Genomic DNA, 26,503 nt, shown 5'->3' with positions numbered 1-26,503 from the left:
ACCGACGAAAAGCTGCTTTTTGTCTCCACTGGGGAAAAGATACTGGGACTGGAATCTTTTCCTCGGGTAAATGCAATAGGAGGTGGTACTGCTCAGTGGAGAAAATCAATGGAAGAGGAAAGAGTTTAGAAGCCTCCCTCTCTGTGGGAGTGTAAAGGCATCAGGAGGGTCTTGCTGGAACGTATCAGAAAAGCTCATGTAGTTCAGCATCCTGTTGAGCTGAGGCAGAACACCACCTCAACCTCCATGAATTATAGCAAAAAACGAAGAATCACATAACATGCACTTCTGCCCTCATGGATGGATATGGAACCTCTGCCTTCTGAGCAGATGCTGATTAATGTTAACTTTTAAGCTCACTTTGCAAATTGATTTATTCACAAAAATGTCCCATGTACGGTCCAGCCATCCGCTTCACAATCTCATTTCACACAACTGACAAAGTTGAGCCTTAGTCTACACACTGTTATTTCCTCTGCAAACTTATGATAATACTTTTATTTCTCCTGCTGGTTTGCGCAGCTTTCAATGTGCGTTATTTTACTTCCTTTAGAAATGTTTTCTTTTGAAATGTTTCTAAGATAATTTTGCTGTGCTAAATTTGCATTCTGTCGTTGTGACCTCTGTCACGTTTTATTTTGATAATATTTTGGTTTCCAGTTAACTATGTTGCTTTGAATGTATACTTCATATTTGACTTTCCGCTGTTTTATTCTGGATTGTTTTATTTGATGTCTTAATGTAGGTGGAAAACAGGCTTTGAGATTCGTTTCCCTAAAAATATACAAAGCGGTATAGAAATGAAATAAATAAAATAAAATACATTTATGCCAAGGGGTTTCCTATTCCTTTGACTGGTAGAGATTAACAGAGCTATTCTTTGGGAACAATTTCTTCCATTCCCCATTTGCAGTGGATGAGGATCCTTTTAAAATATTGGAGGATTTTTGACTTTCAGATAACAAGTTATCATAAACGGCCAATCAGGGAGTAAGCTTGATCTGGTCTGGACCGCTTCAGATTCAATCACATCATGACCAAATGCTCTTTGAAGCAAACAACTATTTCCAGTGCTTGTTTTTGGTAAAAATAAAAGGAGGTGCCAGAATTCATATATTGATAAAAAGTGCCGCGGATGCCAGCACAAACTGGATGCCAAGGGCAGCTAAAAAGAGATGTGATGGTACTCCCCGCAAAAAAAACAACCTTGCCTTTCCCCCTGTATTTCCATGCAACTAGAAAGCTAGCTGTTCTGCAGCCACCTCTCTGATACACCAAGTTTTCTATGTGTATGAACATTATTGGGCTCCCCCCCCCCCCGTTCCAATAAATGGAACATTCCATCATGCAAGCACCTACGGCAATCTGTAATGGTACAAGTCCAGTCCTTTGGTTAGTTAGCACATCACCTTGACACATCACCTGAGCCTGAGGAAGACTGCAGGCCAACTGAGCAGTGCCCAAATAATATATACCAGGAATAGGCAACGTGGTGCCCTCGAGATGTTGCCAGGCTCCAAACTCCCATCAGCCCAAGCCAGCCTGGTCAATGCATAAGAGAAACCGGGGTCCAATAATATTTGCACACTACCAAGTTGCCTACCCCTGAATATATACTCATAAAAGTAAAGGTAAAGGGACCCCTGACCATTAGGTCCAGTCATGGCCGACTCTGGGGTTGGGGCGTTCATCTTGCTTTATTGACCAAGGGAGCTGGCATACAGCTTCCGGGTCATGTGGCCAGCATGACTAAGCCACTTCTGGCAAACCAGAGCAGTGCACGAAAATGCCGTTTACCTTCCCGCCGGAGTGGTACCTATTTATCTACTTGCACTCTGACGTGCTTTCGAACTGCTAGGTTGGCAGGAGCTGGGACCGAGCGACAGGAGCTCACCCCGTCATGGGGATTCAAACCACTGACCTTCTGATCGGCAAGTCCTGGGCTCTGTGGTTTAACCCACATAACTCCCAAATCTCCGGGGAGCCAAGAAGCCCTGTCCAACCACCAAGGGGTTCGGGCACTGTGTTAGCAGGCCTAGGGAGCCCCTAAGTTCCGCAGAAATGGCAACAAATAAAGAAAGCGAAAAGATAGGGAGACCCAAACAACTGAAGGGAGAGTCGTAGTTTAGAGCCAGAACATTTGCCTTGCATGCAGAAGGTACCAAGCAAGGCCAAACAGACCCCGGAGAGAGACACCTATCTGACACCCCAGAGGGCTGCTGCCCATCAGTGCAGGCCACTGCTCTACCGATCAACACTGCCGGGTCCAAGGTGTGCCTGCAACAGGAGCAGTAAGGTAAAGGTAAAGGTACCCCTGCCCGAACGGGCCAGTCTTGACAGACTGTGGGGTTTGTGCGCCCATCTCACATTTATTGGCCGGGGGCCAGCGCTGTCCGGGGACACTTCCGGGTCACGTGGCCAGCGTGACATCGCTGCTCTGGCGAGCCAGAGCCGCACACGGAACGCCGTTTACCTTCCCGCTGGTAAGCGGTACCTATTTATCTACTTGCACCCGGGGGTGCTTTCGAACTGCTAGGTGGGCAGGCGCTGGGACCGAACAGCGGGAGCGCACCCCGTCGCGGGGATTCGAACCGCCGACCTTTCGATCGGCAAGCCCTAGGCGCTGAGGCTTTAGCCCACAGCGCCACCCGCGTACAGGAGCAGTACTGCCATGCAAATCTATGGGGGAAGAGTAAGAAATGGGTCCCCAAACACACTTTTGGGTTAAAAGGTTGATGGTACCTGGCACAGACAATACCAAGCCAAGTGGGCCCATGGCTTGACTCTGTATAGGACAGGTTGCTAAGTCCTATGAACAAGGACTGAGGATGCTAACCAACTGCGGAAGGAGTGCCGGTGGGGAAGGGGGAATGGAATGGAATAGTCTGGAAGAGGGCATGGCTGGCTGGAGCCCTGAACAGGAGTACTCCACACTGCAACATTCTGCTGCAGATCCGATTGGTCACTTCTGCATTCCGTACTTTGCATATGCGACGCTGCATGGTGCCCTAGCCTTTGGCAGCAGCCTGGCAGGCTGAAATCCAACAGGCAAAGCTTTTTTTCCTGGATCTGAGAAGTTTGGGAGGAAAAGCTTCAGCGACTTATTAATGCCTCTCGACCTGCTGTTAACGGCAGAGGAGCACAACCCTTAAGAAAAAGGTGGCAACCTTTATTTTCTAGCTTGTGTGGCTGTCATCAGACGGCAGAAAGGATCCCAAAGTGAGTTTGGCCCAGGAGCTAGCTTTCTGGCTGCAAGTCCCAGCTTGCCAGGGGACACGCAGCTCAAAGTTGCAGTGACACTTATGTGAATACAGACCCTTTCTCTGTATTCTCTGTCTCTTACTTGCAGGCTCAACCCCCCCCCCCAAATACTTCCTGGGGTTCAGCTGTTCACCAGGGTATAAAGTTACTGCCTCCTCCCTCCCCACCCCAAATACCCACAAGGCATCCTGGAAGTTTAAAAGGTGCACATTAGCGGTTTAGATGAGCATTTCTTCCCCTTCCCTTCAACAGAGCAGAGGAAATGTGTGAAAGGAAACAGGATCTGGAACACATCTGTTACAGAAGCTCGGTTGCAGGAGAAGATTGAGTTGGGGGAGGCGGGAGAAAAGCGAAATACGTAACTCGCAGGGTCTCACGTCTGCGGAGTGGACAGCTCACATCTTCCCATTTACACGGAGGGTATCCGTCAACAACCAGTGACACTCCCGTTCCCCGATGACCTGATCGGAGCATGCAAATTGACTGCAGAGCTAAGATCTATAAATAAACTCCGGGGGCCCCACAAATCGCAGCATCCGACACAAATGCATATCTATCGCACACACAAACAAACAAAGTCACACATATATACAATATAGCTCTTTCCAGAATAAGCCACAAAAATAAACCCTGGAACCCTCCAGTCCGAATTAGTCATTGCAATTGCCTGTTGTTTTTCTGCTGCTGTTTTTGGAGGGGAAGCCACTGAACGTGCAAGATGCCTGGGGGAAAAAATGAATAAATGCAATTCGGGGTTTTAACCCTTAAACTCCCGCCATTTTTTTAAAGGAACCTTCAAAATCTTAACGAACTAATGCAAAAAAAGCATTCCTATAAATAAATTGCGGGTGGCTCCCCCGTTTCCTCAGAGCCTATACATTTTTCAGCACTGGCCCATATGGATACGACTGGGGAGCAAAGAAGCGCAATTGGAACCGGATCATCGGCCCAGAAGCTGCAATCGTTCTCTGCCTCCGGAGCCCGAAACGCGTGAGCTGGCTCCCGTGTGTGTGTTTGCAAACGTGGCCGGGGCTCCTAGACGCGCATCTCCCACACTCCCGCGATGCAAAAGCAGCAGCTGCTGCTGCGCACGATCGCTTCCTCCAAATCTTACCTTCATTGCGCTGGAGAAATACAGCCCAATCCCCAAAATTTAAAGGTGGGCAGAGGAAAAGGTGGACGGCTTGCAGAGACGTGTGTGCGCTGGGGGTGCTTCTTTCCTTCTGGCGTCTCCAAAAGATGCCGCTCCCGAAGCAGAGCTCTGCAAAAAAAAAAAAAAAAAAAAAAAATAGCCCAGCAAAGCGAGCGCCGGCAGGACACGTTGCAGCTCCGGCTTGCAAGCGAGAGTTTCTCCAGCAGCGGGCGGCGACGGCGGCTTTTTTCTACCCGCGCCGATTGCATCACAGGCAGGAAACGGCGCTCCCCGCAGCCGCCGCCAGGGGGCAGAGGAAAGGGAGGAGGAGCGGCAGATCCCGGCGGCGGCGCCGTCATCCCGGTTCTCCATCCGTGCATCTATATCCCCATCCTTGGAGGAAGGCGCAAGTCCAGCGCTTGCAAAGGGACCAGGACGTGCGTCCTCGCGACCGCTTGCGCTTGCTTCTCCTCCCGGACCTATCTATGCATGCACTGCCCTAGGCAGCCGGTTCGGGGGGCGGGCGGGCATGCTTTTGATTAAGCATCTGAAGGCAGCCCTGTTTAGGGAAGCTTTTAACATTTGATGAGTTATTTAATATTATTTAATTTAATATCTAATATTTTGCTGGAAGCCGCCCAGAGTGGCTGGGGAAACCCAGCCAGATGGGCAGGGTATAAATAATAAATTATTATCATTATAATTATTTTGTTATTGTTTATTATTGGGACGTGGATGGCGCTGTGGGTTAAACCACAGAGCCCAGGACTTGCTGATCAGAAGGTCAGTGGTTTGAATCCCCATGACGGGGTGAGCTCCTGTCGCTCGGTCCCAGCTCCTGCCAACCTAGCAGTTCGAAAGCACGTCAGAGTGCAAGTAGATAAATAGGTACCACTCCGGCGGGAAGGTAAACGGCATTTTCGTGCACTGCTCTGGTTTGCCAGAAGCGGCTTAGTCATGCTGGCCACATGACCCGGAAGCTGTTCCCTCGGCCAATAAAGCGAGATGAGCGCCACAACCCCAGAGTCGGTCACGACTGGACCTAATGGTGAGGGGTCCCTTTACCTTTTACCTTGGGTTACAAGCACTTCGGGTTACAGACTCTGTTAACCCAGAAGTAGTACCGTTGGTTAAGAACTTTGCTTCAGGATGAGAAATCGGGCGGCAGCGGGAGGCCCCATTAGCTAAAGTGGGACCTCAGGTTAAGAATGGTTTCAGGTTAAGAACGGACCTCCGGAACGAATTAAGTTTGTAACCAGAGGTACCACTGTATTATTAGCAAGGGCAGGGGTGCAATTTCAAGTTTCTAAGGAGGGAGGCTTCTTGGTGGTGGCTCCAGCCATGATCTGTCAGGAATGCTTCCATGGAGATTCCTGTAGTGCAGGGGGAGGTTGGACTAGATGACCCTCAGGTCCCTTCCAGCTCTACAATTCTATGATTCTGCAATTCTAGCATTCTATGCCTATGTGTCACTCTCCTCCAGTTTTTTTGGGGGGGGCATACCATTTAAATTCCCTTAATGTAAAAATGATTTTGGGTCACCCCTTTTCTGAACCTTTCCCCAGCTGTGCATCATCCTTTTCTGGGGTGAGGCGACACAGATATTCCCCAGGGCTGTTGTACCATCGATTTGTACAATGGCATTATCGGTAGATTTATCTTCTGTTCCTTTCCTAATGACCACTAACCCCTAAGAATTAAATCTGCCTTCAACACAGCTGCTACACACTGAGCCAAGATCTTCAGATAGACTGCCTCCGAACTTGAAGGTTCTATTTAGCCAACATGGCTAACAGCCATTAACAGGGCTATCTTCCCCCATCCCCTTTCTTTCTGATTCAAGTTTTCCTGTGCACAGGAGAAAAGTACCAGCAGACTTAGGGTAACCCCAAGATTTTCAGCTGCAAAAAATTATAATAAACTTTAGGGCAATAATAGGGAAGCTTTGGCCGTCTGGTTATTGCTCCTGTCCAGCCCAGTGCCAGGGATGATGGGAATTAAAGTTCATGCAACATCCAGAGGGCCAAAGGTTTCCCTCCCTGGTTTTTAGGGGGTATAAAAATTCAGCAATGAAACCGCTAGCCCATTTGCAAAGCTAAGTAGGGTCTGGCATGATTTCAAATGGGATGGGGGAACCGTGTGTTGAGATTCCTACATTACAGGGTGGGGTAATATACTTTCTACCTCTACAAAGTCTCCTTCCTGGTCAAGTCACTACCAGTTCAGAACCATGGGCATGTATATGGAATTTAGATTTTCACCCCCCACCCCACCCCCACCCCCCAAAACCTGCATCCAATTACACTTCTTACATTGAATTCCATTCGCCAGTTTACCACCCATTCACTGAGTTTGGAAAGATCCTTTTGAAGATCAGTCCTGTTTTAATAATCCTGAACATTCAGCAAACTCAGCTACCTCATGGCTCCCCTTCTAACCCGTAGTAATTTATGAATAAGTTTTAAAGCCCAGGTCCCTATACCAATCTTTTGGGGGAACCCCACTTTCTACAACCCTCCATTGGGATAACTATGAATTTATTCCTACTCTCTACTTTGTGTTGCCGATCCACAAAAGCACCTCTCCTTTCATTCCGTGACAGCTAAGCTTACTCAGGAGTCTTGGGCATTGTACTTTGTCAAAAGTTTTTGAACACCGGCATCATAATACCTCCTCCTTATTTCACAGTGGTGCCATTTGGGTTCTGTTGCTGTTGGTCATCACTCCCCGAGTTGCTTTTGGAGGCAGACATTCATGTATGCATGTATTATACTTTTTATTGAATTTGTGTAACTTTTATTTTCCCAGATGTTTTTCTTTTGTTTTCAGCTGGAAATTGTTTCCTTGTTTTACGCTGATGCACCTCCAGTTGCCTTTATCCTTTTTCATTTTTATTGAAATTACACTGCTTCTTAAAATGATTGTACTAATTGCTTTTTAATGCTTCGTGTATACCACTTCCAAGAGATCAGGTGAGCTGGAAGAGAGGGTTGCAAGTTTTTTAAAATAAAAATGAATTCAAAACCAGGCGCAGCTCCAAAATGTCTCATCTGAATTCTGGACTGCTGCTGCATTTGAACTGGTGCAAAATGCCATTTTGGCTGATCTGCGCAACAGCTGCTTGCAGCTTTGAACTCATCATCATAGCAATTCATTCTCTCTCTCCCTCTTTTGGGAGGGGAGGGTGAATAGGCTGTAGCCCTTACAACACAGAAAGCCAACATGCAAGTTAAGTCTTTGCAAAATCAGAAGATAGAGTATGAGGGTTGCCATGGAAATGCTCAAATAATAACCCAGCAGTGAATGATGCTAGAATCCATTTGCCAACCAGCTTTCGCAAGGCTTTTAATAAAAAACAATCTAGAATCAACTTGCTAGGGATGTTGGGCAGGGGCTCAGTTCACAAGACACTCATGTCCAGACCCCAGTGCTAGTTCCAGGGCATCCTTTCAGGTTTCCGAGGGATACAGGTTAAATTCATTGCAAAGTTCAAAAAGTTTAGCCCAAGGTTAGATGGCAAAACATCCTTATACAGTGGTACCTTGGGTTAAGAACTTAATTCATTCTGGAGGTCCGTTCTTAACCTGAAACTGTTCTTAACCAGAGGTACCACTTTAGCTAATGGGGCCTCCTGCCGCTGCCGTGCGATTTCTGTTCTCATCTTGAAGCAAAGTTCTTAACCCGAAGTACTATTTCTGGGTTAGCGGAGTCTGTAACCTGAAGCGTCTGTAACCCGAGGTACCACTGTATTTTAACAGTCCTTGTGGCGGTTGTGTCTCTTGACCAAATTAATGCCTTTAGGAACATAACGTTCTGTGGGATCATATCAAATGCTCCATCTAATGTGGCATTTGCCAACCAGGTGCCTCCAAGAAGCCCACAAGCAAGGCTTGAAGGTAATTGTTTAGACTGAGATAAACTACCTCTGAACCTGGAGGTTCTATTTAGTCAACATGGTTAACAGCTATTAAGAGGGCTATCTTCCTTCATCCCCTTTCTTTCCGATTCAAGTCTTCCCAGGCACAAAAGGAAAGTATCAGCAAACTCAGGATAATCCCAGGACTTCATAACATTTAGAGCAGCGGTGAAGAAACTCTGGCCCTCCAGATATTGCTGAACTCCTGTCTACCCCAGCGTCAGGGATGAGTTCATGTAGCATCCGGAGGGACAAAGGTTCCTTGTCCCTTAGAAGGTAAAAAAATGCCAAAGTAAGAAACTATTGGCTGAGGGAGCCGGCGTACAGCTTCCGGGTCATGGGGCCAGCATGACTAAGCCACTTCTGGCGAACCAGAGCAGCACACGAAAACGCCATTTACCTTCCCGCTGCAGCAGTACCTATTTATCTACTTGCACTTTGACATGCTTTTGAACTGCTAGGTTGGCAGGAGCAGGGACTGAGCAGCAGGAGCTCACCCTGTCGCGGGGATTCGAACCGCCGACCTTCTGATCAGCAAGTCCTAGGCTCTGTGGTTTAACCCACAGTGCCACACTAATTTGTCTCAGATCCCTCTAAAAGCTACCTAAGCCTGCAAGTAGCCACCCACCAGAGCTGGTGGCAGCACCTCGCATAACCATTTGTGTGTTACTTCTTACATTTACATACCACATTTTTCTTCCAAAGAGCTCCAGTTGGGGCACATGATTCTCCTCCATTTCATCCTCACAATCACCCTGTGAGGTAGGTTAGGCTGAGACAGGGTGACTGGCCCAAGGTCACCCAGTGAGCTTCATGGCTGGGTGGGGATTCGAACCCTGGCCTCCCAGGCCCTAGTCCAGCACTCTAACCATTATGCCAGAGGTTCTTCCTTTTTATGTGTCCCGGGTAACCTCCCAAAAGAAATAGCCATCCATCTGTAGCATGTGCATAATTTGATTTACAAGCCTCTTATCGTGTTCCCCCTCCCACACACAAACTCACCTGTTTGCTGTTGCAGGTTAGGAAGGATTCAACTCTCTCTGCATTAAGGTACAATACATTTGTACCTTACAGTGTACAGTGTTGTTCTCTTTGATGCTTGTGCACGCTATTGGCCTCCTCTCACCACAAAACTTAGTAGGTATGTTTACAACCGGGCTTCAAAATAACGAGACCCCCAGACAACCGATTCTTAAGGCAGCTGCATGCATGCCAAAACTCTCTTTTGTCTACTTCAGGGATGGCCTGAAAGTCGATACGAAATGAAATGGTACTTTGGGTTTGATTTGTTGCGCAGCAAATGCTTCCTGTCAGCCTTGCCAGCCGTCAGCAAATCTGCATCAGTTCAAGAGCTGCTTTAGGAAACTTAATAAATTATCCTGAGGCAGCTGCCACAGTAGCAGGAGGGTCTCTTGCAGAGGGGACCCCCCCCCCCAAGAAAGCTTTACTATTAGGAAAGATAAATGGAAGAGTTTGTCTGGCTGCTTTTAGATAAGCTCTTTGCAGGATCATTGACCAGATTAATCCTGCCTATTCTAAAAACCACACCTTATTTCTAGGGCACTAGTGCCAAAACTGCTGTGGACAAACAAGTCCGAAATTGAACCTTGAAAATTTAGTGAAATGTGCTTGTGTGGTTTCTGAAATGAAGGTTTTTTTTTCTCTTTTTCCTTTTTAAAGGGACATGGATATTAATGAAGCAAGCTTGCCATGTCCTTTTGGAGACACTCCTAGAAACATATGCAACTTCCAATCCTGTCCATTCATGTACCACAGCAATGATTATTTTTCTTAGCTTCTTAAAAACTTTTTTTAGGCTTCCCTCAGAATTTCAGGATGAAATGCTATTGTGTGCTGCCTTAAGCTAAGAGAGCGACTAGCCAATGTCAAAAACCCAGTGAGATTTGTGGCTTTGTATGGATTTCAATCTCAGCCTGCCTGGTCCAAACCTGTAACACTGACCACAATATGGCACTGCCTTTCAGCTAACAGGCAGCAACCAGGAGGAAACGCTTCCCCATGTGAGTTGTCTCCATGCTGAGATATACTTTATCCAGTGCTTTTTCTCTGGGGAGACGCAGGGGTACGCATACCCCTAAACATTTTGTGAATCTAAGTTTGGCCTCATTGAGGGGCAGTATATCAGTATGAGTAGGAAAATGAGAGTACCCCTAAACATTTTTTTAGAAAACAGCACTGACTTTATCTAAGAGATGCTGAACCCGTGTCCCTTCAGATGCTCTATTTATAAAAAAAATTTCAGGTATTTATATACTGCTTAATATTCAGAATTTCTAAGCAGTGTGCATAATGTATTAGATAATCATGCAAAGAACAATTAAAATGCAACACAGGAACAGAAAACTATCTTAAAATGCCTTTGCTCCATCTAATCTCAGTTGGGAGTGAGTTCCCATCTACTATCAGCCCCAGCTAGCATGGTGAATGGTTAGGGATGCTGGGAGCTGCAGTCTAACAACCCCTTGATGGGCAAAGGTTAGCCACCTGTGCTTTATTCTGTTTAACTTCTGAAACTTGATCCAAGAACTTCACAGCCTGAACAAAGTGACAAGAGATGTGCAACACCAGCCCCTGTGATTGGCAAGAAGCACAGTGCCTCGATAGATACATTCTTCAAGTTGTTTCTCAAAGTATCTGGGTAGCAGTGCTAATTCCATTAATTTCTCATTAATGTGATGGAAAATGGGTTATAATGTTCAGTCTCAAAAGAAAAACCCCCACATACCTTGGGGGAACAGAGAAACAAAACTGCTCAGGTAGGTAAAGTCTTTTTTATAACAACAACAACAACAACAACAAAACAACAACAACAACAAAACAACAGCATTTAAGGAGTAAGATTTAAAAGAGGACACCATTGCCGATTAATAGAAAAAGTACCCATTTATTCAAGGTATGACAAGTGTATTTACAGTATTTTTTTTCCCCAGGACAAGATTCTCATGTGATTCTCAAAGCAGCAATAAAGACTTACATTTAAATCTGAGAAAATGTATTTTGTTGTTACAGATTGTTTTTTCTGCGAAAGAGTACAACACAATCCTATGCATGTCATACTTGAAAGTAAGCCCCACGGAGTTCAGTGTGCTTACTCCCAAGTAAAATACATAGGATAGTGGCCTTAAGGCTAAGGAGTCATTCTGACCTCTATCATAATACCAACTTTGCACAAATTAATTTTGACCTCTATCATAATACCAACATCACAAAATATTTATATTTTGTATCTGCCAAGGAACATTACCTTGGAAATTGCAGGTGTTATTTCTGCTCACAACCCACCTCTGCTACCAATTACAAGTTAAAGCCTTGAGAAGCTTCAGGATATTGCCCCAACATAGATCTTCGGAATCCTCTGAACTCAAGAGTATTAGTCAGAAGGGAGCTAACTTTTGAAGAACTTTCCATTTCGCTGAAGGACAGTGAGAGAGATACTACCCATTCTTAAAGTCTTGCAACAATTTTTCTGCGCAGAAGTAATCTGCATGCCTTTTTAATCATACAGGGCTGTGGGAAGTCAAAACAAGAATTGTACTGGGTGTTTGTGTGTCTTGACCACTTTTGCCCATGCTGTCTGTTTAAAGAGACGCTTAAAGATTAATGCAACGCTTGCCACAAAACGGCAGGATTTCTATCAAATCAGGCCATTTTAAGAAGTCAATTGTCTTCGCTTTTACTTTCTAGAGGACTACAGTGCTACCATAGGTAGTGTCCTACCATAGGTCCGTCCTACTTGCAAGGAAACCAGAAACCAGAGCCATGAGAACATGACATGGGCATGATTAATCTAAGGGTGCATTTAGACAGTATTTCTCTATGATATTGTACCCAGTAGGAGCAGTTTCCTCCTGTTCCCCTAGCTACAAGAAGAAAGGAGGAAAATTTGGCATTTATTTGAACATAGGAGCTCCCTGGCTGAATCAGGAGCATAGATGGTTCTCCTCTGTTCATTTAGTTCCTACTCCTCCTAAGTGAGGGGCAAGGAAGAGAACACAGAAATCTGTGACCTGCTCCAGAACTCTTCCTAGGTAGAATCCCAAAGTCAAAGCAACATCTGAACAGGCCCCTATTACAACTCTAGGAATGATGTGTGAATTGCTCAGTTGCTCCAAGGCTTAAGCATATCCCTTGGAGCCCCAAATATGGGTTATTTGATTTCAGAAACAGGAATGACTCATGAATGCACTCCTGTGCAGTTAAACCTGGATGTGGGGATTATCAAGCATATGCCAGAGGTGTTCTGCTTAAACAGTAGTGCATACACAGCACCAGGAAAAAAGTTTGAGCTGCAAAACCTTATTTCATGAGCGTGTCCCATTTGATTCAACAGGATTTGCATTTTTATTTTTTTCAGAATTGCAGCTGGAACCCAGGAACCATTTTTTTTAACAGGCAGCAACATCTGTCACAGTGAGATTGATATGGGAATACACAAATGGCTTCAGGACTGAAGAAAACCAATTTCAGCGCTTTTTGGCAAAAAACAAAACTATTGCATTTCCTAAGAGACAGTTTTCTTTCTTCAAGAGGAAACCAGCAAAATGGGGAAGCTCATGCAAAGTTTGCTCTTTCAACCAGAAGCATCAATTACTTTTTCAAAGTTTTTTTTATTTTAAAAAACTGGCTTGCCACAACTAAAAATGTCTATTTAAATAATCACTCATTCGATTAAAATGGCTACTTCTGTCAGGCATTAGCAGACAAGAGTGGTTTTATACCGGTGTTTCAAAATCAGTTTGCATCAACACAAACGCTCACGCAAGTCAGATGATAGGTGTTCATCTTGATGGGGGCTTATATGCAGCTTTGCCTACAAACACCAGTTTGAGCTAGGTATTTGTACAAGAGCCACAATCAGACATTCCACAGACGTGGTGGGAAGCAGAAATAGCTGTGCTTCCTTTCCGTTAGATGTCTGCATCTTCTTCGGAGCAATGGAGACAAAGCAAGTTCTGTCCCAGTGTAAGTCAATTCACACTTCCATACTGGCCACTTCGGTGGAATGCCTGAAGTGGCCTAGAAACTCTTCAGGTGCTGAAATATGCATCCTTCCTAAATGCTGGGATAGGAAAAAATTAAGCCACAGCAATAAAAAATGGCCTTGAGATGTGGCACTTGATCAATGCTGCTATAATACAATTCTCCAAGACTTCCTCCCAGCATACTTAATTTTTTTTTACTTAGTTTTCCGAAAAAGTTATTTACATAATAAATTAGCTTTGTAACATGCTCTCCTAAAACAAGGATAGGATGCCCAAATCTTATTGCCTTTACGGCATAACCCGGTGCTTTGCCAATGTACAAAACAGGATATTACATGCTGCAGGATGTTACACTGGCTGCAGACAAGAGAGGAGGAATATTTAGGAATGGAGTGTCTTTTCAGAGGTTCAGCTAGCTGAGCTGGTCCGAGTTCATAAAATGTGCTGAGCACCTTAAAACAAGTCATTTCAGGAGCTAAACATGATGCACGCAAAACGTATTCAGTAAGAAAGGGTTCTATCCTTTTTGTGATAAATAGATGTAACATGTATCAAGGAGAACCAGTCAAAAAGGAGTGTAAAATTGGTTCCCATAATCCCTGCCAAACTAAATGGATATTAAAACCAAGAGTGGTTTAAGACTGACGTTTAGTACAAAAAATCATTAGTTTTTGCATATTCCAAAAGGTAAATACACACCTAATCAGAATTTACCTTTGGCTTTAAACATTTTCCTACAAAGCAGTATTTCAGCCACACATTTACATGGTTTATACGGCATGTTCGTGCAGTGGAATCCTCTGCTATCGCACACAGTTAAAAGACGACAATCCATCTTAAAACACACTGCGCATCATGCTTATGGGAACTCTTGCTTTCAGCAGAAGAAAAAATGTAGGAAGGGGTGATTTACCTTCTTTCAAGAGAGGGGAGGAGTTTGGCAGGAAGAAAGAGAGAAGGGTGACTCCTATTTGCTCTGCTACACCTTCAAAAGTAGGAGGTAAAAGTTACAGGCACTGTTAGTTCCATGGGGGAAGTTGCTGCATTTAGCTCATATCCCAAAAGCATTAAGTAGTCCTGAACAGTTTTAATACCATGGGTTTCCCCATGACTTTTTCTTCAGTTCAATTCACAGAATTTCTGGTGCTTAAAGTCTTGGCTGCACACTTGCTCTTTGCTAAAAATGTATTTTGCAGACTATGGTGTAAATTAAAAACTTACGTCAAGACCGTTACAAACTCTGCCTCTGTACACAAGAGAATCTTTGTGCTGATCTTTTCTTCAGAAGGACCTTATAAATAATATAAGTTTAGAACCAGTCTTCGGCACACTTGCCATTATACCATGCTGTTGCTTTCTCCAACTTTATCTACAAGCTGCCAGGAAAAGAGAGAAAAGGGGTGGGAGCAGAGGAGAGAGAGAGTAATTAAGGCATGTAGGCATTGCTGAGCTTTTAAGTAGATGGCCAGGTGTGATCATATTCAAATAGTACGCACCAAGGTCTCACGAGAGACCTTGTAATGCAATTCGCATTGCAACAGTGTTTAGGCGTGGTATGTTTTTATGTTGACACAGAGCAACATGAAGATGCAACAGAATGGGGAAAAAAATCCGAAAGAAATGCAAATATAAAAAACTGTTAGCTCAATAACCCAAAGAAAAAATAAAAACATCAGCCATTCATGCATTAATAGACTGAATATGATATTTTCAACTAACCATTACTTGGGACTGTCTCCTGAGCCTACGCAGGCTTTGAAGAAAACATCAACAATTAACTTTTCAATAAGGATTTAACTCCATGAAAACCGATTTATAAATGATATTCATAAAGACCGAGAATGAGAAAGATGTAAAGCCAGATTATCAAGGGACTGAACACAACAATGGTTAAATAGATGTAACATGAGGAAAAAATCCATCTATATTAATTAGGCTTTTGGATCAACCCTACAAATTATGGAATTGGAAAGGAAGTGTTTAGGGTGGGGATGCTGAGACTACTGCGTCAGCATAAGCTAGATGCACAAGCTGTGAAAGGGCAAACTACCAGGCGGAGAAAGGACATCATGGAGCAGAGATAGAATTGCTTCTGCCCCACCCTAAAGGCCATTGTGGCCACAATGAAGTCAGAAGTCACTGTGCAATCTCATATTCCATACGTTTAGCACTGTCAGTTTATAGTGAGTTGCCTATGATCAAATTCCAGCCACTGTGCTTATGATACCACATATGTTCAAGCATGCATAATGCAAAAACAAAAGCCGGCCACTACAGGCACAAACAAATACGGCAGCACCCACAAGGAGGACACCATGTTTGTTTACATGAATGGGCCTTTTAAAAAAGTACGTGCTATAACATAATGAACATCATGGCCAAAACAGGGGCTGAGTGGCTGGCAGGAGCAGTCAGTGAGCCACAGAGATGATGGTCCTCAACAGCTTCTCAGGAGATGGGCCTGCCCTCTTCCTTTAATTCAACATTGAACTGCCTAAACAGTGAACAATACAACTATGGTGTTTGCTCAGTTTTAATGTGGTGTACACATAAAACTAGCTTTCAAAATTCAGTTATCAATATTAAAACTACTGGATCCAAATTTGAAGTGTCCATGAATACAACAGTTATCCGAGTGTCTATTGCAAAGGACTTTAGGGATTGTTCTGGAGTGCGCAACAGGGGCTCTTAATCATCCTGAGTGAACAGAGCATCCTAGAAGATACCCCAAACTTCTTTGCAGTGGCACACCACAAGGGAAGAGAAGTAGTGGTGGGTAAGGTGTCTTGTGGAAAAGCTTCCCTGATCTTTTAATTGGGAAGTCTGAAAGCCACTAACGTAAGACATGCTTACCAACATGTTTATGTCGGAAATACAAGAGCCAAACAATTTCTTTACTAAAACTGGTATTAAACTGAAGCTCCAAAACCAAATTCAGCTAATGGTGTAAGAAACAATGATTCATTGTGCCTAAGGAGCACGATAATATAACACTCATTCTCTACAAGTCACAGGTGGAGTTGCCAAATTATTTGGCAACACATACTGAAGGCAAGGGAAATCTGTGTCTGTAAGTGGGATGAGATTGAAAAGGCAGATCCCAAAGACAGACAAATTGTTATTGAATCATCCTCTACTAATGTTTGGAAATCATGATGTATCATGAAGATTTGGCTAATACTGTGTTGCATTTGGTACGGAACCAGCATAATTTAGAATTCCACTCATATTTTTAGGTACAGAGTCACATATGCTACACATTCAGGTATGTGATAGCTCATATGTTGAATACATGTCTTTGCACAAAATAACAAGAAGGCAATACACTTCCCACTGCCCCAGATTCTTTTAAAAGAGGTGTTCAACTTTTAAAAAATAAAATATAATAATGATAATAATAATAATAATAATAATAATAATAATAATAATAGATGCTCTTCAGGACATTAATTAAAATATTTTAAGATATTTGCACAATCAAAATATTAAAAAGCCAATTATTGTATCTCTGCTGCATTTCACCTCCTACAGTCTACAGATGAAGTGGGCTGGCAAACAGGACAAACAACAGCAGCGATCCCAAAGCTTATGTGAATTAGTTTTAATACTTACTGAGCTAATGCCAGGTAAATTCAAGAGATAACCAAGGACCGGCACTCTTCTAATAAAACCAACCACCACAGGGAAAAAGCCCCTTTAAATAAAGAAAGTGTCACAGGTTAGATATGGCAGCATTACAACCCAAACTGCTCGTGTTTTGTACCAAAAAATGCACTCTCTCTCTCATACGGCATTTGCTCCTCTACCCTTTCTGGGTAAGTAATATACTCTTAACAAAATCCTTATACATTTCAGGCAACTTCAAATGTCAATAGACTTCCTACATGGAAACAGCTTCTTATAGGAAAATGAATGAAAGCCATATATAGATGGCATAAATACACGGTAATTTGGTTACTTGGTTTGGTTACTTGTGTACAGTATATGCAGTATACATGCATATACTGTACACAAGTAACCAAACAAACCCCTGTGTTGCAAAGAGAACATCAGCAATGTCTAGGCAACACGATGGCCATATACATACACAATAGACAATCTTTTATAGAATTCCTTCAAACCATAACAAGTCCAAAATGAAATCTTAGTCTCAAAGTCTCTGAAAGTCTTTAAATGAAGCGAGGTACCAGACTTTGTACGATAAAAGACAAGCTGTAAATCTTTGTGTATTCAGCAAATATGATGTCCAACACTGAACAGTGATTCCGGATATAGACTACTATATCTGTAGCCAAAGAAGCATGGTTATGTGAGAAATAAGTTATGTGCAAGAATCCAATTCAAGTACAACTTTCTAGGTTCTTTTCCTTTATGTGGAAAAGCAATTGCTGTGTAAAGAGCATGAGAGGTAAAATATCAAATCAAGTAGAGTAAGATTAATAACTGGTAGGAATCCTAAGGCAAACCTATGTATCTGCCGTCGATGCATCCCTTACAAAGAAGGATTAAGGGATTCATGTGAATGCTTTTGTTCTGGTTAACCTCTGTTGGGATTCCCATACATGCTCATCATTTGATGTCTGCAGCATCAAGTGTCAGCTTGTGTGAATGAGCCATCACATATGCAATCAAGATGCAACGACACTGATTCATATGCTTCTATCCCTGTGTTGAGAATCTCCCCTTGCTGACCTGAGCCATACATACTACCTCCAACTAACAGTAGTTGGCATTTACCAGGCTCCTGGTTAACAAACCAGTTTCAAACCCTGTTTCCAATTCCTGCTGAAGAGGAAATTCTGGTTACAATTGCACCGGTGTCAATGAAAACTGTTAAAGACTGGATAGTGAATTTTGAAGGGAAAGGGACAATTTCCTCAAGTGTTCTGCTTGATGAATCTCCCTCCCTCCCTCCCTCTCTCTCTCTCTCTCTCTCACACACACACACACCCCACGTCAAAACTATTTTTTCATTGACTGCCAAAAGCACTCCACCTTAGAAAAAATCATTACTGCCCCAAACAAAAGCAAAGACCAGCAAAGAAATCTTACCTGAATAAGAGGAAGAAGCCATAAATTTCAAGGACCATTCCTATCAAGGGCCAGCCAATAAGAACTATAAGTACACCACCCAGAAAGAAGCCTGTGGCTTTCACTTTGTGTTTCTGGAAGAAGAATCTGAATGTCCTTTCTAAACCAATCACAAAAGCCAGGCCAGCCACAAATAAAACCTACAAAAAATAATTTCATAATGAATAAAAAAGTATTTGAGCACACCTTCAGAAATTTTAAAGGGGGCAATAGACGATATTTTACTAAAAGTAGATTGTTGAAATTAATGACCCTGACTTAGTCATATTCATTTCAATTTTTCAATGGGTTTATGTTGAGTAAGACTTAGCTGAATTCCACCCTGGGTATTCATAGAACATAAAACAACAACAACAACAACAGATGTCCAAAACCAGAATGCAGTCTCTTGTTACCACTATGACACTAATTAACTCTGGAAGGAAACATGAATGTGTCAAAGGGATTTTTCACAATGCTGGCACAATACAAAAGCAGACTTCATTGCAGCAAATAAATTAATTTGTAAGCACTTAATGTGAGTGGTAGTAGCATGACTTTAAAAACAATTTGTGCTGGAAAACGGGCATTATATTGAAAAAAAGTTTGTGATTTAATCAAGCAGGGGGGGAAACTGATGTACCTGGACTTCATCAAGGCGTTCATCCTAGTCCCAAACAATTGTACTGTAAGCTTACGAAACAACTACAGGGTGGTAATTAACTATGTTGAAACATGGTAGTAAGAAGGGTAACAATAAAGTAATGATAGTCTAACTGGATCAAAGGATCTACTGCCATTCTGCAGGGTCAATCCTGGTACCATTTTTTGAAACCCAAATTACTGGCCAGGTTCTGGAATAGCAGAAATCCATATTGAATAGGGAGTTCTCATCAGTTTGATCAATCCTATATTTATCACAACAAAATATGCACTTTTATTGTGAGTGCATCCTCGTGATAAAGAAGGAAAGCTAGAAATCAAAGACTCATCTAGAAATGAGTTTCTGGCATATGGGAGCTACACCAACTGCCAAGTGGAAATAAGCCTTTTGACTATAGAGACTTTTAATTCACTACCTCTAGCTATTTGTAGAAATTAAATATTTACAGGACTAATTAATGTGGCTAACTCATTAGGTGGCAGGCTGGTGCTTAAGGCTCCATAACCTAATGTTCTGCTCAGTTACACTGAGATAAATGAAGCCTCTTGGTGTTGCTGCTCCTGGGTGCTGATCTGTGACGGGGCCTTCTTTATAACAGTAACCCGCTTATGGAATGCCCTTCTTTGTGAAGTGTGTCTGTCCCACTCATTCATTTTTAGGCAGCATTTTAAAACGTTATTGTTCATCAAAGTGTTTGGTGGTTGAAAGTAATTTTTTTCTACAGACTTAGACAATATTAGTTCTGAGGATGTTTGGTTTGTTTTCAGATGTTTTAAACATTTAGAATTGTTAGATACCACCCAGGGTACAAAGCTGCTGACTGTTCAACGTTTTTCACTTTGCTGTGGAGAGGAAAGGCATCAACCAAGCTACAACACCATCCTCAACTATATATGGTCAAGGTGATCCTATGATTCTCTAGTGTGCCCTAGACGAGGTGTTCCTCAAGATTTAACTCACCCGCCCCCCGGTTATCCATCCCACTACACTGTATATTCAGAGAGAAGCATATTCACAGTTCATGCAAAATATCACTTACATTCCCAATAGCCAAAAGTGCTTTGTCAAAAAATAGGATCATTCCAAAGAAAAGGAAAAACACTCCAAAACCTGTGAGGCCCATTCCAATTTCTGCAATAAAAAAGGAGAGAGTTAGCATTATGTAGCCCCCCCCCCAAGCACGTAATAATAAAATATACAGAACTTTCTTTCGCAAGCTAGGGTCACAACATTTGCCGATGTGTATTTAAAACCAGCTCTCCCCCACAGCTGCAAATTATATTTGCCCTCTGTCAGGCAGGAAACATGCAATGATGCAGGGAGCTGCTTCATAAGGGTCCATCAAGTACAGTGGTACCTCGAGTTAAGTACTCAATTCGTTCTGGAGGTCCGTTCTTAACCTGAAACTGTTCTTAACCTGAAGCACCACTTTAGCTAATGGGGCCTCCTGCTGCCACCACGCCGCCAGAGCATGATTTCTGTTCTTATCCTGAAGCAAGGTTCTTAACCTGAAGCATTATTTCTGGGTTAGCGGAGTCTGTAACCTGAAGTGTGTGTAACCTGAAGCGTATGTAACCTGAGGTACCACTGTATTGTACTCTGGGCTCATCCAGACTTCCTTTTGCGCAATGTATCTAGGTGCAGCTCTGTGTTTTAAAGCTCTCCATCTGAGTGCTTTGCTTTTTTTAGCCCTGGTGCTTTCCCCGTGAATATCCACTCTTTACCACTGAATCCACAAGAGAAAAAGTACTCGGACACTGAGCTTTAAAGTAAGAACTTGTGCCTAGAAAGCACAGGGCAAAAGGTAAGTGTAGATGAGCAAACACATTGGGTTAGAGATTCAGCTGTAACCATATTTTTTTCTTATATTTTCTGCTTCACACCAACACCATTAATTTAATATGTTTGGTAACTGTATTATGATCTCTTCAGGAGAGTAACTAGGATGCAGTTTATACATGATTGAAGTAAAAAGATCATCCAGTGCATTCTCTTTCAAAATAGAATTGACAATATCTTGTTTAAAGAAAAAGTGCCATGTCTTCTCTTCTCTCTCAAAGCCCTGCGAAATGCACAATACTACTAGTAAGAATAACTTGGAAAAAGGACAGAACACCTGCTAGTCACAGGACTGCATATGTATGTACACAATTAACAGATATAATTTATCCGGTTTACCTATTTGTATGACTTTCACACAAACCTATCTGATTAAAGAGGAGATAAGTTAAGTGGCTAAGTTTGAACCATTAATTTGAGAAGCTTGTTTCAAACTGCTGCGTTTTCTGGAAACAAAAAGGCTGCACTATTAGGGACGTTGGCAACAAGTAGAAGGGATTTTTTCCCCCAGAAGATTAGTGTCAAGTGTATTTATGTACCTGCCCACAGCAAAATGGAAATAGTCCTTACTGAATAAGCTGAGTAACTCATAAGTATCAGTTTCACCAGAAAGCTAAATCTCCGTTTAAAAGAAATTGGATTTCATTTTCAGCCAGAGATTATTTTTGCAAGTTTCATTCAGTCCAAATACTCTACAGGATAAATTCAAAGCATCTGCAGTCACTATCTCATCTAAACAGCAGTACAATGACACTGTCAAGAACTAGGTTTTTTAAAATTATTAATGAATTGCTCTATGAATCACAACAAAAACAAGATGGATCATGTCTTCTGTCTTGGAAAAGTTATGAACAGCTCTTAAGAGAGGGTCTGGACCAATACCCTAAGAAAAAAATTAAACTATTTTGATTTTTCCAATCAAAAAATCTAAATGGAAAAAATATGCCCTGCAAACAGAAGTCTGACTTCTTAACACATAACGTATGTGTTAAAACAGACATAGTTCAAACAGTTCAAACAAGATCTATGATAAATTTTGTATTCAACAATTACCGTCGTTTTCCATATATAAGACTATATTTTTTCCTAAATTTTTGAAGTTTAAAATAAGGTGTCGTCTTATACACAAATAGTGCATGGTGCATTTTCTTAAATATGGTATATCTTATTAAGGAGTCCTCAGTTGATCAATATATTACACAAAACAGCAGTGCTCAAATCATGGAAGAAAGGTAAGCAAGCCCCTGACGGAACCCGTAAGTCCTAACCCAAAGTACCCAAAATTTTAGTCAAATCACAGTTCTGCTGAAAGCTAAAAACAGTGATTAAGGGGGTAATCACTGTATGTTTGCACTACTGCCTTCTGGCAGAAGATATAGAAACATCAAGTCAAAGACAAATAGACTGAAAAACAGTTTCTATCCAAGAGCTGTGGCCCTTTTGAATGCTGTAACTCGTTAGTGTGACCTGGGAGTTTGATGGGTGTGGTGTGGGTGTGGCTGGAATGTGGTTTGTTTGGTTGTTGTTGTTGTCTTGCTTTTGTTGTTTTAAGGGATGGCATCCAATTTCGTTGCACTTTGTGCAATGTTGCACTTGTGTAATGACAATAAAGAATCTATCTATCTATCTATCTATCTAATCATAAGTGGTAAGGGATGCAAACCTTCTCTGACCCATGTATTAGAGCAATGCAGAAAGATATGTTTTTGAGGTGTACCCCAAAATTTAAATTAAAAAACAAAACCCACTGTGATCCCATGAGGCCAGAAGGTTTTGTTTCCGCCTCCCCACCCTCATGCCTTACTTTTTTTAAAAAAGCATTGTTTACTGACTGCAGTCATAAAATCTCCTGTTCCTAAATTCTTAATGCCAATAATGTTTGCATCCCCCAAATTGTGTTCATTTAAAAAATAAATAAATGACCACACCCACTTTTACACTTCAGCTTGAGGATTAGATGTGGGTCAGTATGGCCGTTGGCCCAAAAAAGGTCAGCCACCCCTGAGCTAGGCAGTGCTTTGAGGATATTATTTTTCTATGCAGCAAAAGTGCATACACCATTCGAACATTCTTTGCCATCCACAAATAACCAACTACAATTAAAATTAAGCTTATACACTTTCATCTCTGAGGATCACCCCATCCTTAGTGGCATCAACCAACTAGCGTTCTACAAGAAACCTAAATTACTGCTGTACCATAAAAAGCAATCCAATGCTTATAATCTCCCCTCAGGCAAAAAGCCAACATTTATATACTGTATAAGGAAAATGGTCATGTTTTTGTGCATTGTTATAAGAATATACAAACGCTTCTGAACACTCCTTTAGTTCTGACATGACTATGCAAGATATTTGTGCAGAAATGAAGCATACAAAGATGCCTCTATGGTAATTGTGCATAATTTTAAATCTTGGCTTTTACTGGCACAACAAAGCAGATGCCAGCTTGGGCTTTCATATTCATATTCATTTTAACATGTCTCAACTGTGTCATTGCATCACAAGTCTCACCACTTTCACATTAATAGTGTACGCCTCCTAATTATGCAACATCTATGAGTAACAATGGGATAGATTTATTTTAAAATAAATCATCAACAAATGCAGTACTAGTTTGTTTAACTGAGAGCATCACACACTGCACAGAAAAGGTTGCTCCTCTGAAGTTTTTCAAACTGTGGGCAGTGTTAAATATATGTCTACTCAGAAACACACCCCATTTAGTTCAGTAGGGGTTACTCCCAAGTCAGGGTGTACTGAAGTACAGCCAAATAAACCTACAACAATCATTCTACTTGGGAATGGCCTTGGAGAAAATTCAGAAGTATGGTGAACAGGTGACTACAGCAGTTTCGCTGGAAGCTATAATGAAATCTTCTAAAAATCTCTCCCCTAGTATGTGTCAGAGAATGTAGCGTTGGAAAGGACCCCAAGGTTCAAAACAATTAAAAACTTTATCAAGAATATGTATATCCCACTCTGAGTTGTTAGTATTTTCATAGCTTTGATGTTTTTGGTTCTAACAGACCTGAACCTCTGATGTCACAATACTAAAGTTTGATCACTAACTTGGGAAGACCAGGGTTATTACTGTCCTCTGGGCAAATGAATTCCCACAAACTTCACACATGAGAAATTGCCCATTCTGTTAATCTAACAATCCATACTGCAGTACAACTCCCAAACTACATTTCATTTGTCAGAGTAGACTTCCAAACCACAACTATGCTCCAGGCAGACATTCCTAAAACTCCCAAATTCTTACACTCCTCTGCCCCTTCATTCTACCTTCCCCAAAGCATTCTATGCCAGATCCCTGCCCTAAAGATTTTTCTCCAAAGGCATTTAACTTCTAAATGAATGTGGCATTTGCTCACATTCTTATCAACTGAACTTTCTCTTTCTTTTCTCACTTAGTTCCATTTACCATTTTCCAGCTACCTGAACATGTACAATATATTGAGATGTTTACTGTTCCAAAACAAAAATAGTAAAATACAGCAAGAAGTTACTTTCTCAAGCTTTCTTTTTTTTAAAATGTTGTTGCTGCCGTTTTTGTAGGGACACCTATTGGCACCCTGTATTTAAGCACTAGCTTGGCAGTCACAGGTGACAAGGAACTTCATGCAGGTGAGCAAGAGAATGGTCAGAGGACTCCATCCTTCCCAAGTGCTCAGTTTAAAAACTAAGCAGGCTGGAAACAGGAGAGAAGCAATGGGCATTTTTCCCATCATGGAACCCAAGCTGGCATACATGGGGCAAAGCACCGAGCAGACCCAGATCTGCTTAGCTTCCCTGGGCTGATAATCTTAGGGAACTTCATGACAGTGTGGTGCAGCGGTTACAGAGTGCTGGACTAGGACCTGGGAGACCAGTGTTCAAATCCCCCACTCAGCCATGGAGATCATTGTGTGTGATGCTGGGCCAGTCACTTGCTCTCAACCTAACCTACCTCACAGGGCTCTTGTGAGGCTAAGGTGGGCTGAGGAACTACCCGGTACATTGGCTACTCTGAGCTCCTTGTAGGAAAGGTGGGATATAATGCAGTGTTTTTCAACCACTGTTCCGCGGCACACTAGTGTGCCGTGAGATGTTGCCTGGTGTGCCGTGGGAAAAATTAAAAAATTCGAAAGATTTTTTTTTTAAAAAGTCAAATTTTCGATTGGGGCGCCGTCCCCGGAGGGAGGCGGGCGAGCTGGGCGGCAAGATGCGGAGCGGCGGCGGCAAGGAGAGGCCGCCCAGCGCAGGGCTCTCGCCGTCTGCCTGCCTGGCTGCCTGCGAGCTCGGCGGGCAGCGCCTCCGTCCGCAGCGCCCGCCTCGCGGCTCTCATTCCCTGCCCCTGCCAAAGCTCACCCAGCCAAGCCGCGCTCTCCTTCCTGCCTCGCTTTGCTGCCTCCTCCCCCCCCCACCCCCAAAGCTTGGAGGTTCCCCGGCGCCGGCCCGCAGGTTTGAACCCCTTCTCACACCTGTTCGCGCTCCTTGCACGGAAAGGGGCGGATGGGGAGGAACGGGGCTCGCGGCTGCCTCCGCTCGCCCTCCCCCCTCCTTCGTGCGTCCCTCCCGGCGTGACGCTGCGCGCTGACGTCACGGGGCTGTAACGTGGTGTGCCTCGAGATTTTTTTCATGAAACAAGTGTGCCTTTGCCCAAAAAAGGTTGGGAAACACTGATATAATGCAATTAATAACTACAGAATCCTATGATTGTAGAGTTGAAAGGGACCCCCAAGGATCTTCTAGTCTTTGCAATGCAGGAATAGGCAGGTGGCCCATTTGGGTGACAGGCAACTAATAAATCTATTAATAAAAATAATAAACAGTATGTGTAACAAACCCACCCACCACAAATCAGCACCATACTCTAATCATCGGAGCTAACTGACGTGACCTACTGTATAATAGCAGTAACAGCACAGTAATTCAAACTGCTTTATTCCACAAACCCAAACACATGTCCTATTGCTATCTTTAAACAGCATCCCTACTTGCAAGGCTCCTCTATTCCCCAAACCTGAAAATATTAAGTTATATTTCTCTCTCTCTCTCTCTCTCTCTCTCTCTCAGGAACAGCAGCAATGTTTGCTCAAAGCGTGTGCTTTGGGTTTGTTGAGGAGAGGGGTGGTCCCCCCCCCACCCCTGAACTCCCCCTACCCAAGTGGCCCTAGTAATAGTACTGTAATGGCACTAATGGTGGGCGACTCATTGGCTGAAGGGTCTCCCCAGCCCCCTCCTCCCCGGCCCGTGACATAACTCTGCGCCCGTCCCCCTCAAAGCCAACGGCAACTCTTCCTTCCCCTCCCCTCCCCCCACGCCCCCCCCCTCCACACACCCCTTCACCCACTCTGAGTGTCCGTGAGGGAAATCATGGCGACGGCGGGAGCAGCGCGGAGTGCGCGCTGACAGGACTCTTAGCGGGAGAGGCGGGAGCCGCCGGCGGAAGAGCGAGCGGACGAACGGAGCCGCCTCAGTAGCGAGCAGCGGTAGCAGCAGCCGCCACGTCTTCCGGAAACACGCAGCCCCGCCTCGCCTCGCTTCCCTCAGCTCAGGCTGCCGGACCCTCCCGGCTGCCGCTCCTGCCGCCGCCGCCGCCGCCGCCGCCGCCAACGAACCAAAGCGCCG

General features: G+C 43.3%; 2 protein-coding genes across 4 annotated transcripts in view; both read right to left on the bottom strand.

Annotated features, from left to right (window-relative positions):
• Nucleotides 1–4,667, bottom strand: part of BCAT1 (branched chain amino acid transaminase 1) — a 68,703-nt gene extending 64,036 nt beyond the window's left edge. The window contains exon 1 of one of the 2 annotated variants that reach the window (XM_082239169.1): nucleotides 4,376–4,667. In XM_082239169.1, the coding sequence (XP_082095295.1) occupies nucleotides 4,376–4,381 (6 nt within the window). In that variant the 5' untranslated portion in view covers nucleotides 4,382–4,667. The remainder of the gene's footprint in view (nucleotides 1–4,375) is intronic. The other variant, XM_082239170.1, reaches the window with a different exon arrangement.
• Nucleotides 4,668–11,194: 6,527 nt separating this feature from the next.
• Nucleotides 11,195–26,489, bottom strand: GOLT1B (golgi transport 1B). Of its 2 annotated transcripts, XR_014223711.1 has the most exons (6): nucleotides 26,226–26,489; nucleotides 20,086–20,177; nucleotides 18,365–18,543; nucleotides 16,925–17,006; nucleotides 11,769–14,688; nucleotides 11,195–11,730 (listed from the first exon to the last, which is right to left on the bottom strand). XR_014223711.1 is itself a non-coding variant. In XM_082239353.1 (5 exons), exons 1-5 carry the CDS (start codon nucleotides 26,248–26,250, stop codon nucleotides 14,650–14,652), a joined length of 417 nt encoding a protein of 138 aa, XP_082095479.1. In that variant the 5' UTR covers nucleotides 26,251–26,489; the 3' UTR covers nucleotides 11,195–14,649. The 2 variants fall into 2 exon arrangements, 1 of the variants encoding a protein (XP_082095479.1); XM_082239353.1 differs by having other exon boundaries at nucleotides 11,195–14,688.
• Between the last annotated feature and the right edge of the window lie 14 nt (nucleotides 26,490–26,503).

The sequence above is a fragment of the Podarcis vaucheri genome, assembly GCF_965113315.1.
Source record: "Podarcis vaucheri genome assembly, chromosome: 10".
NCBI classification, from domain to species: Eukaryota; Metazoa; Chordata; class Lepidosauria; order Squamata; family Lacertidae; genus Podarcis; species Podarcis vaucheri.
Note: the sequence above shows the minus strand (reverse complement) of the source record. Positions and strands in the feature narration are given on the sequence as shown.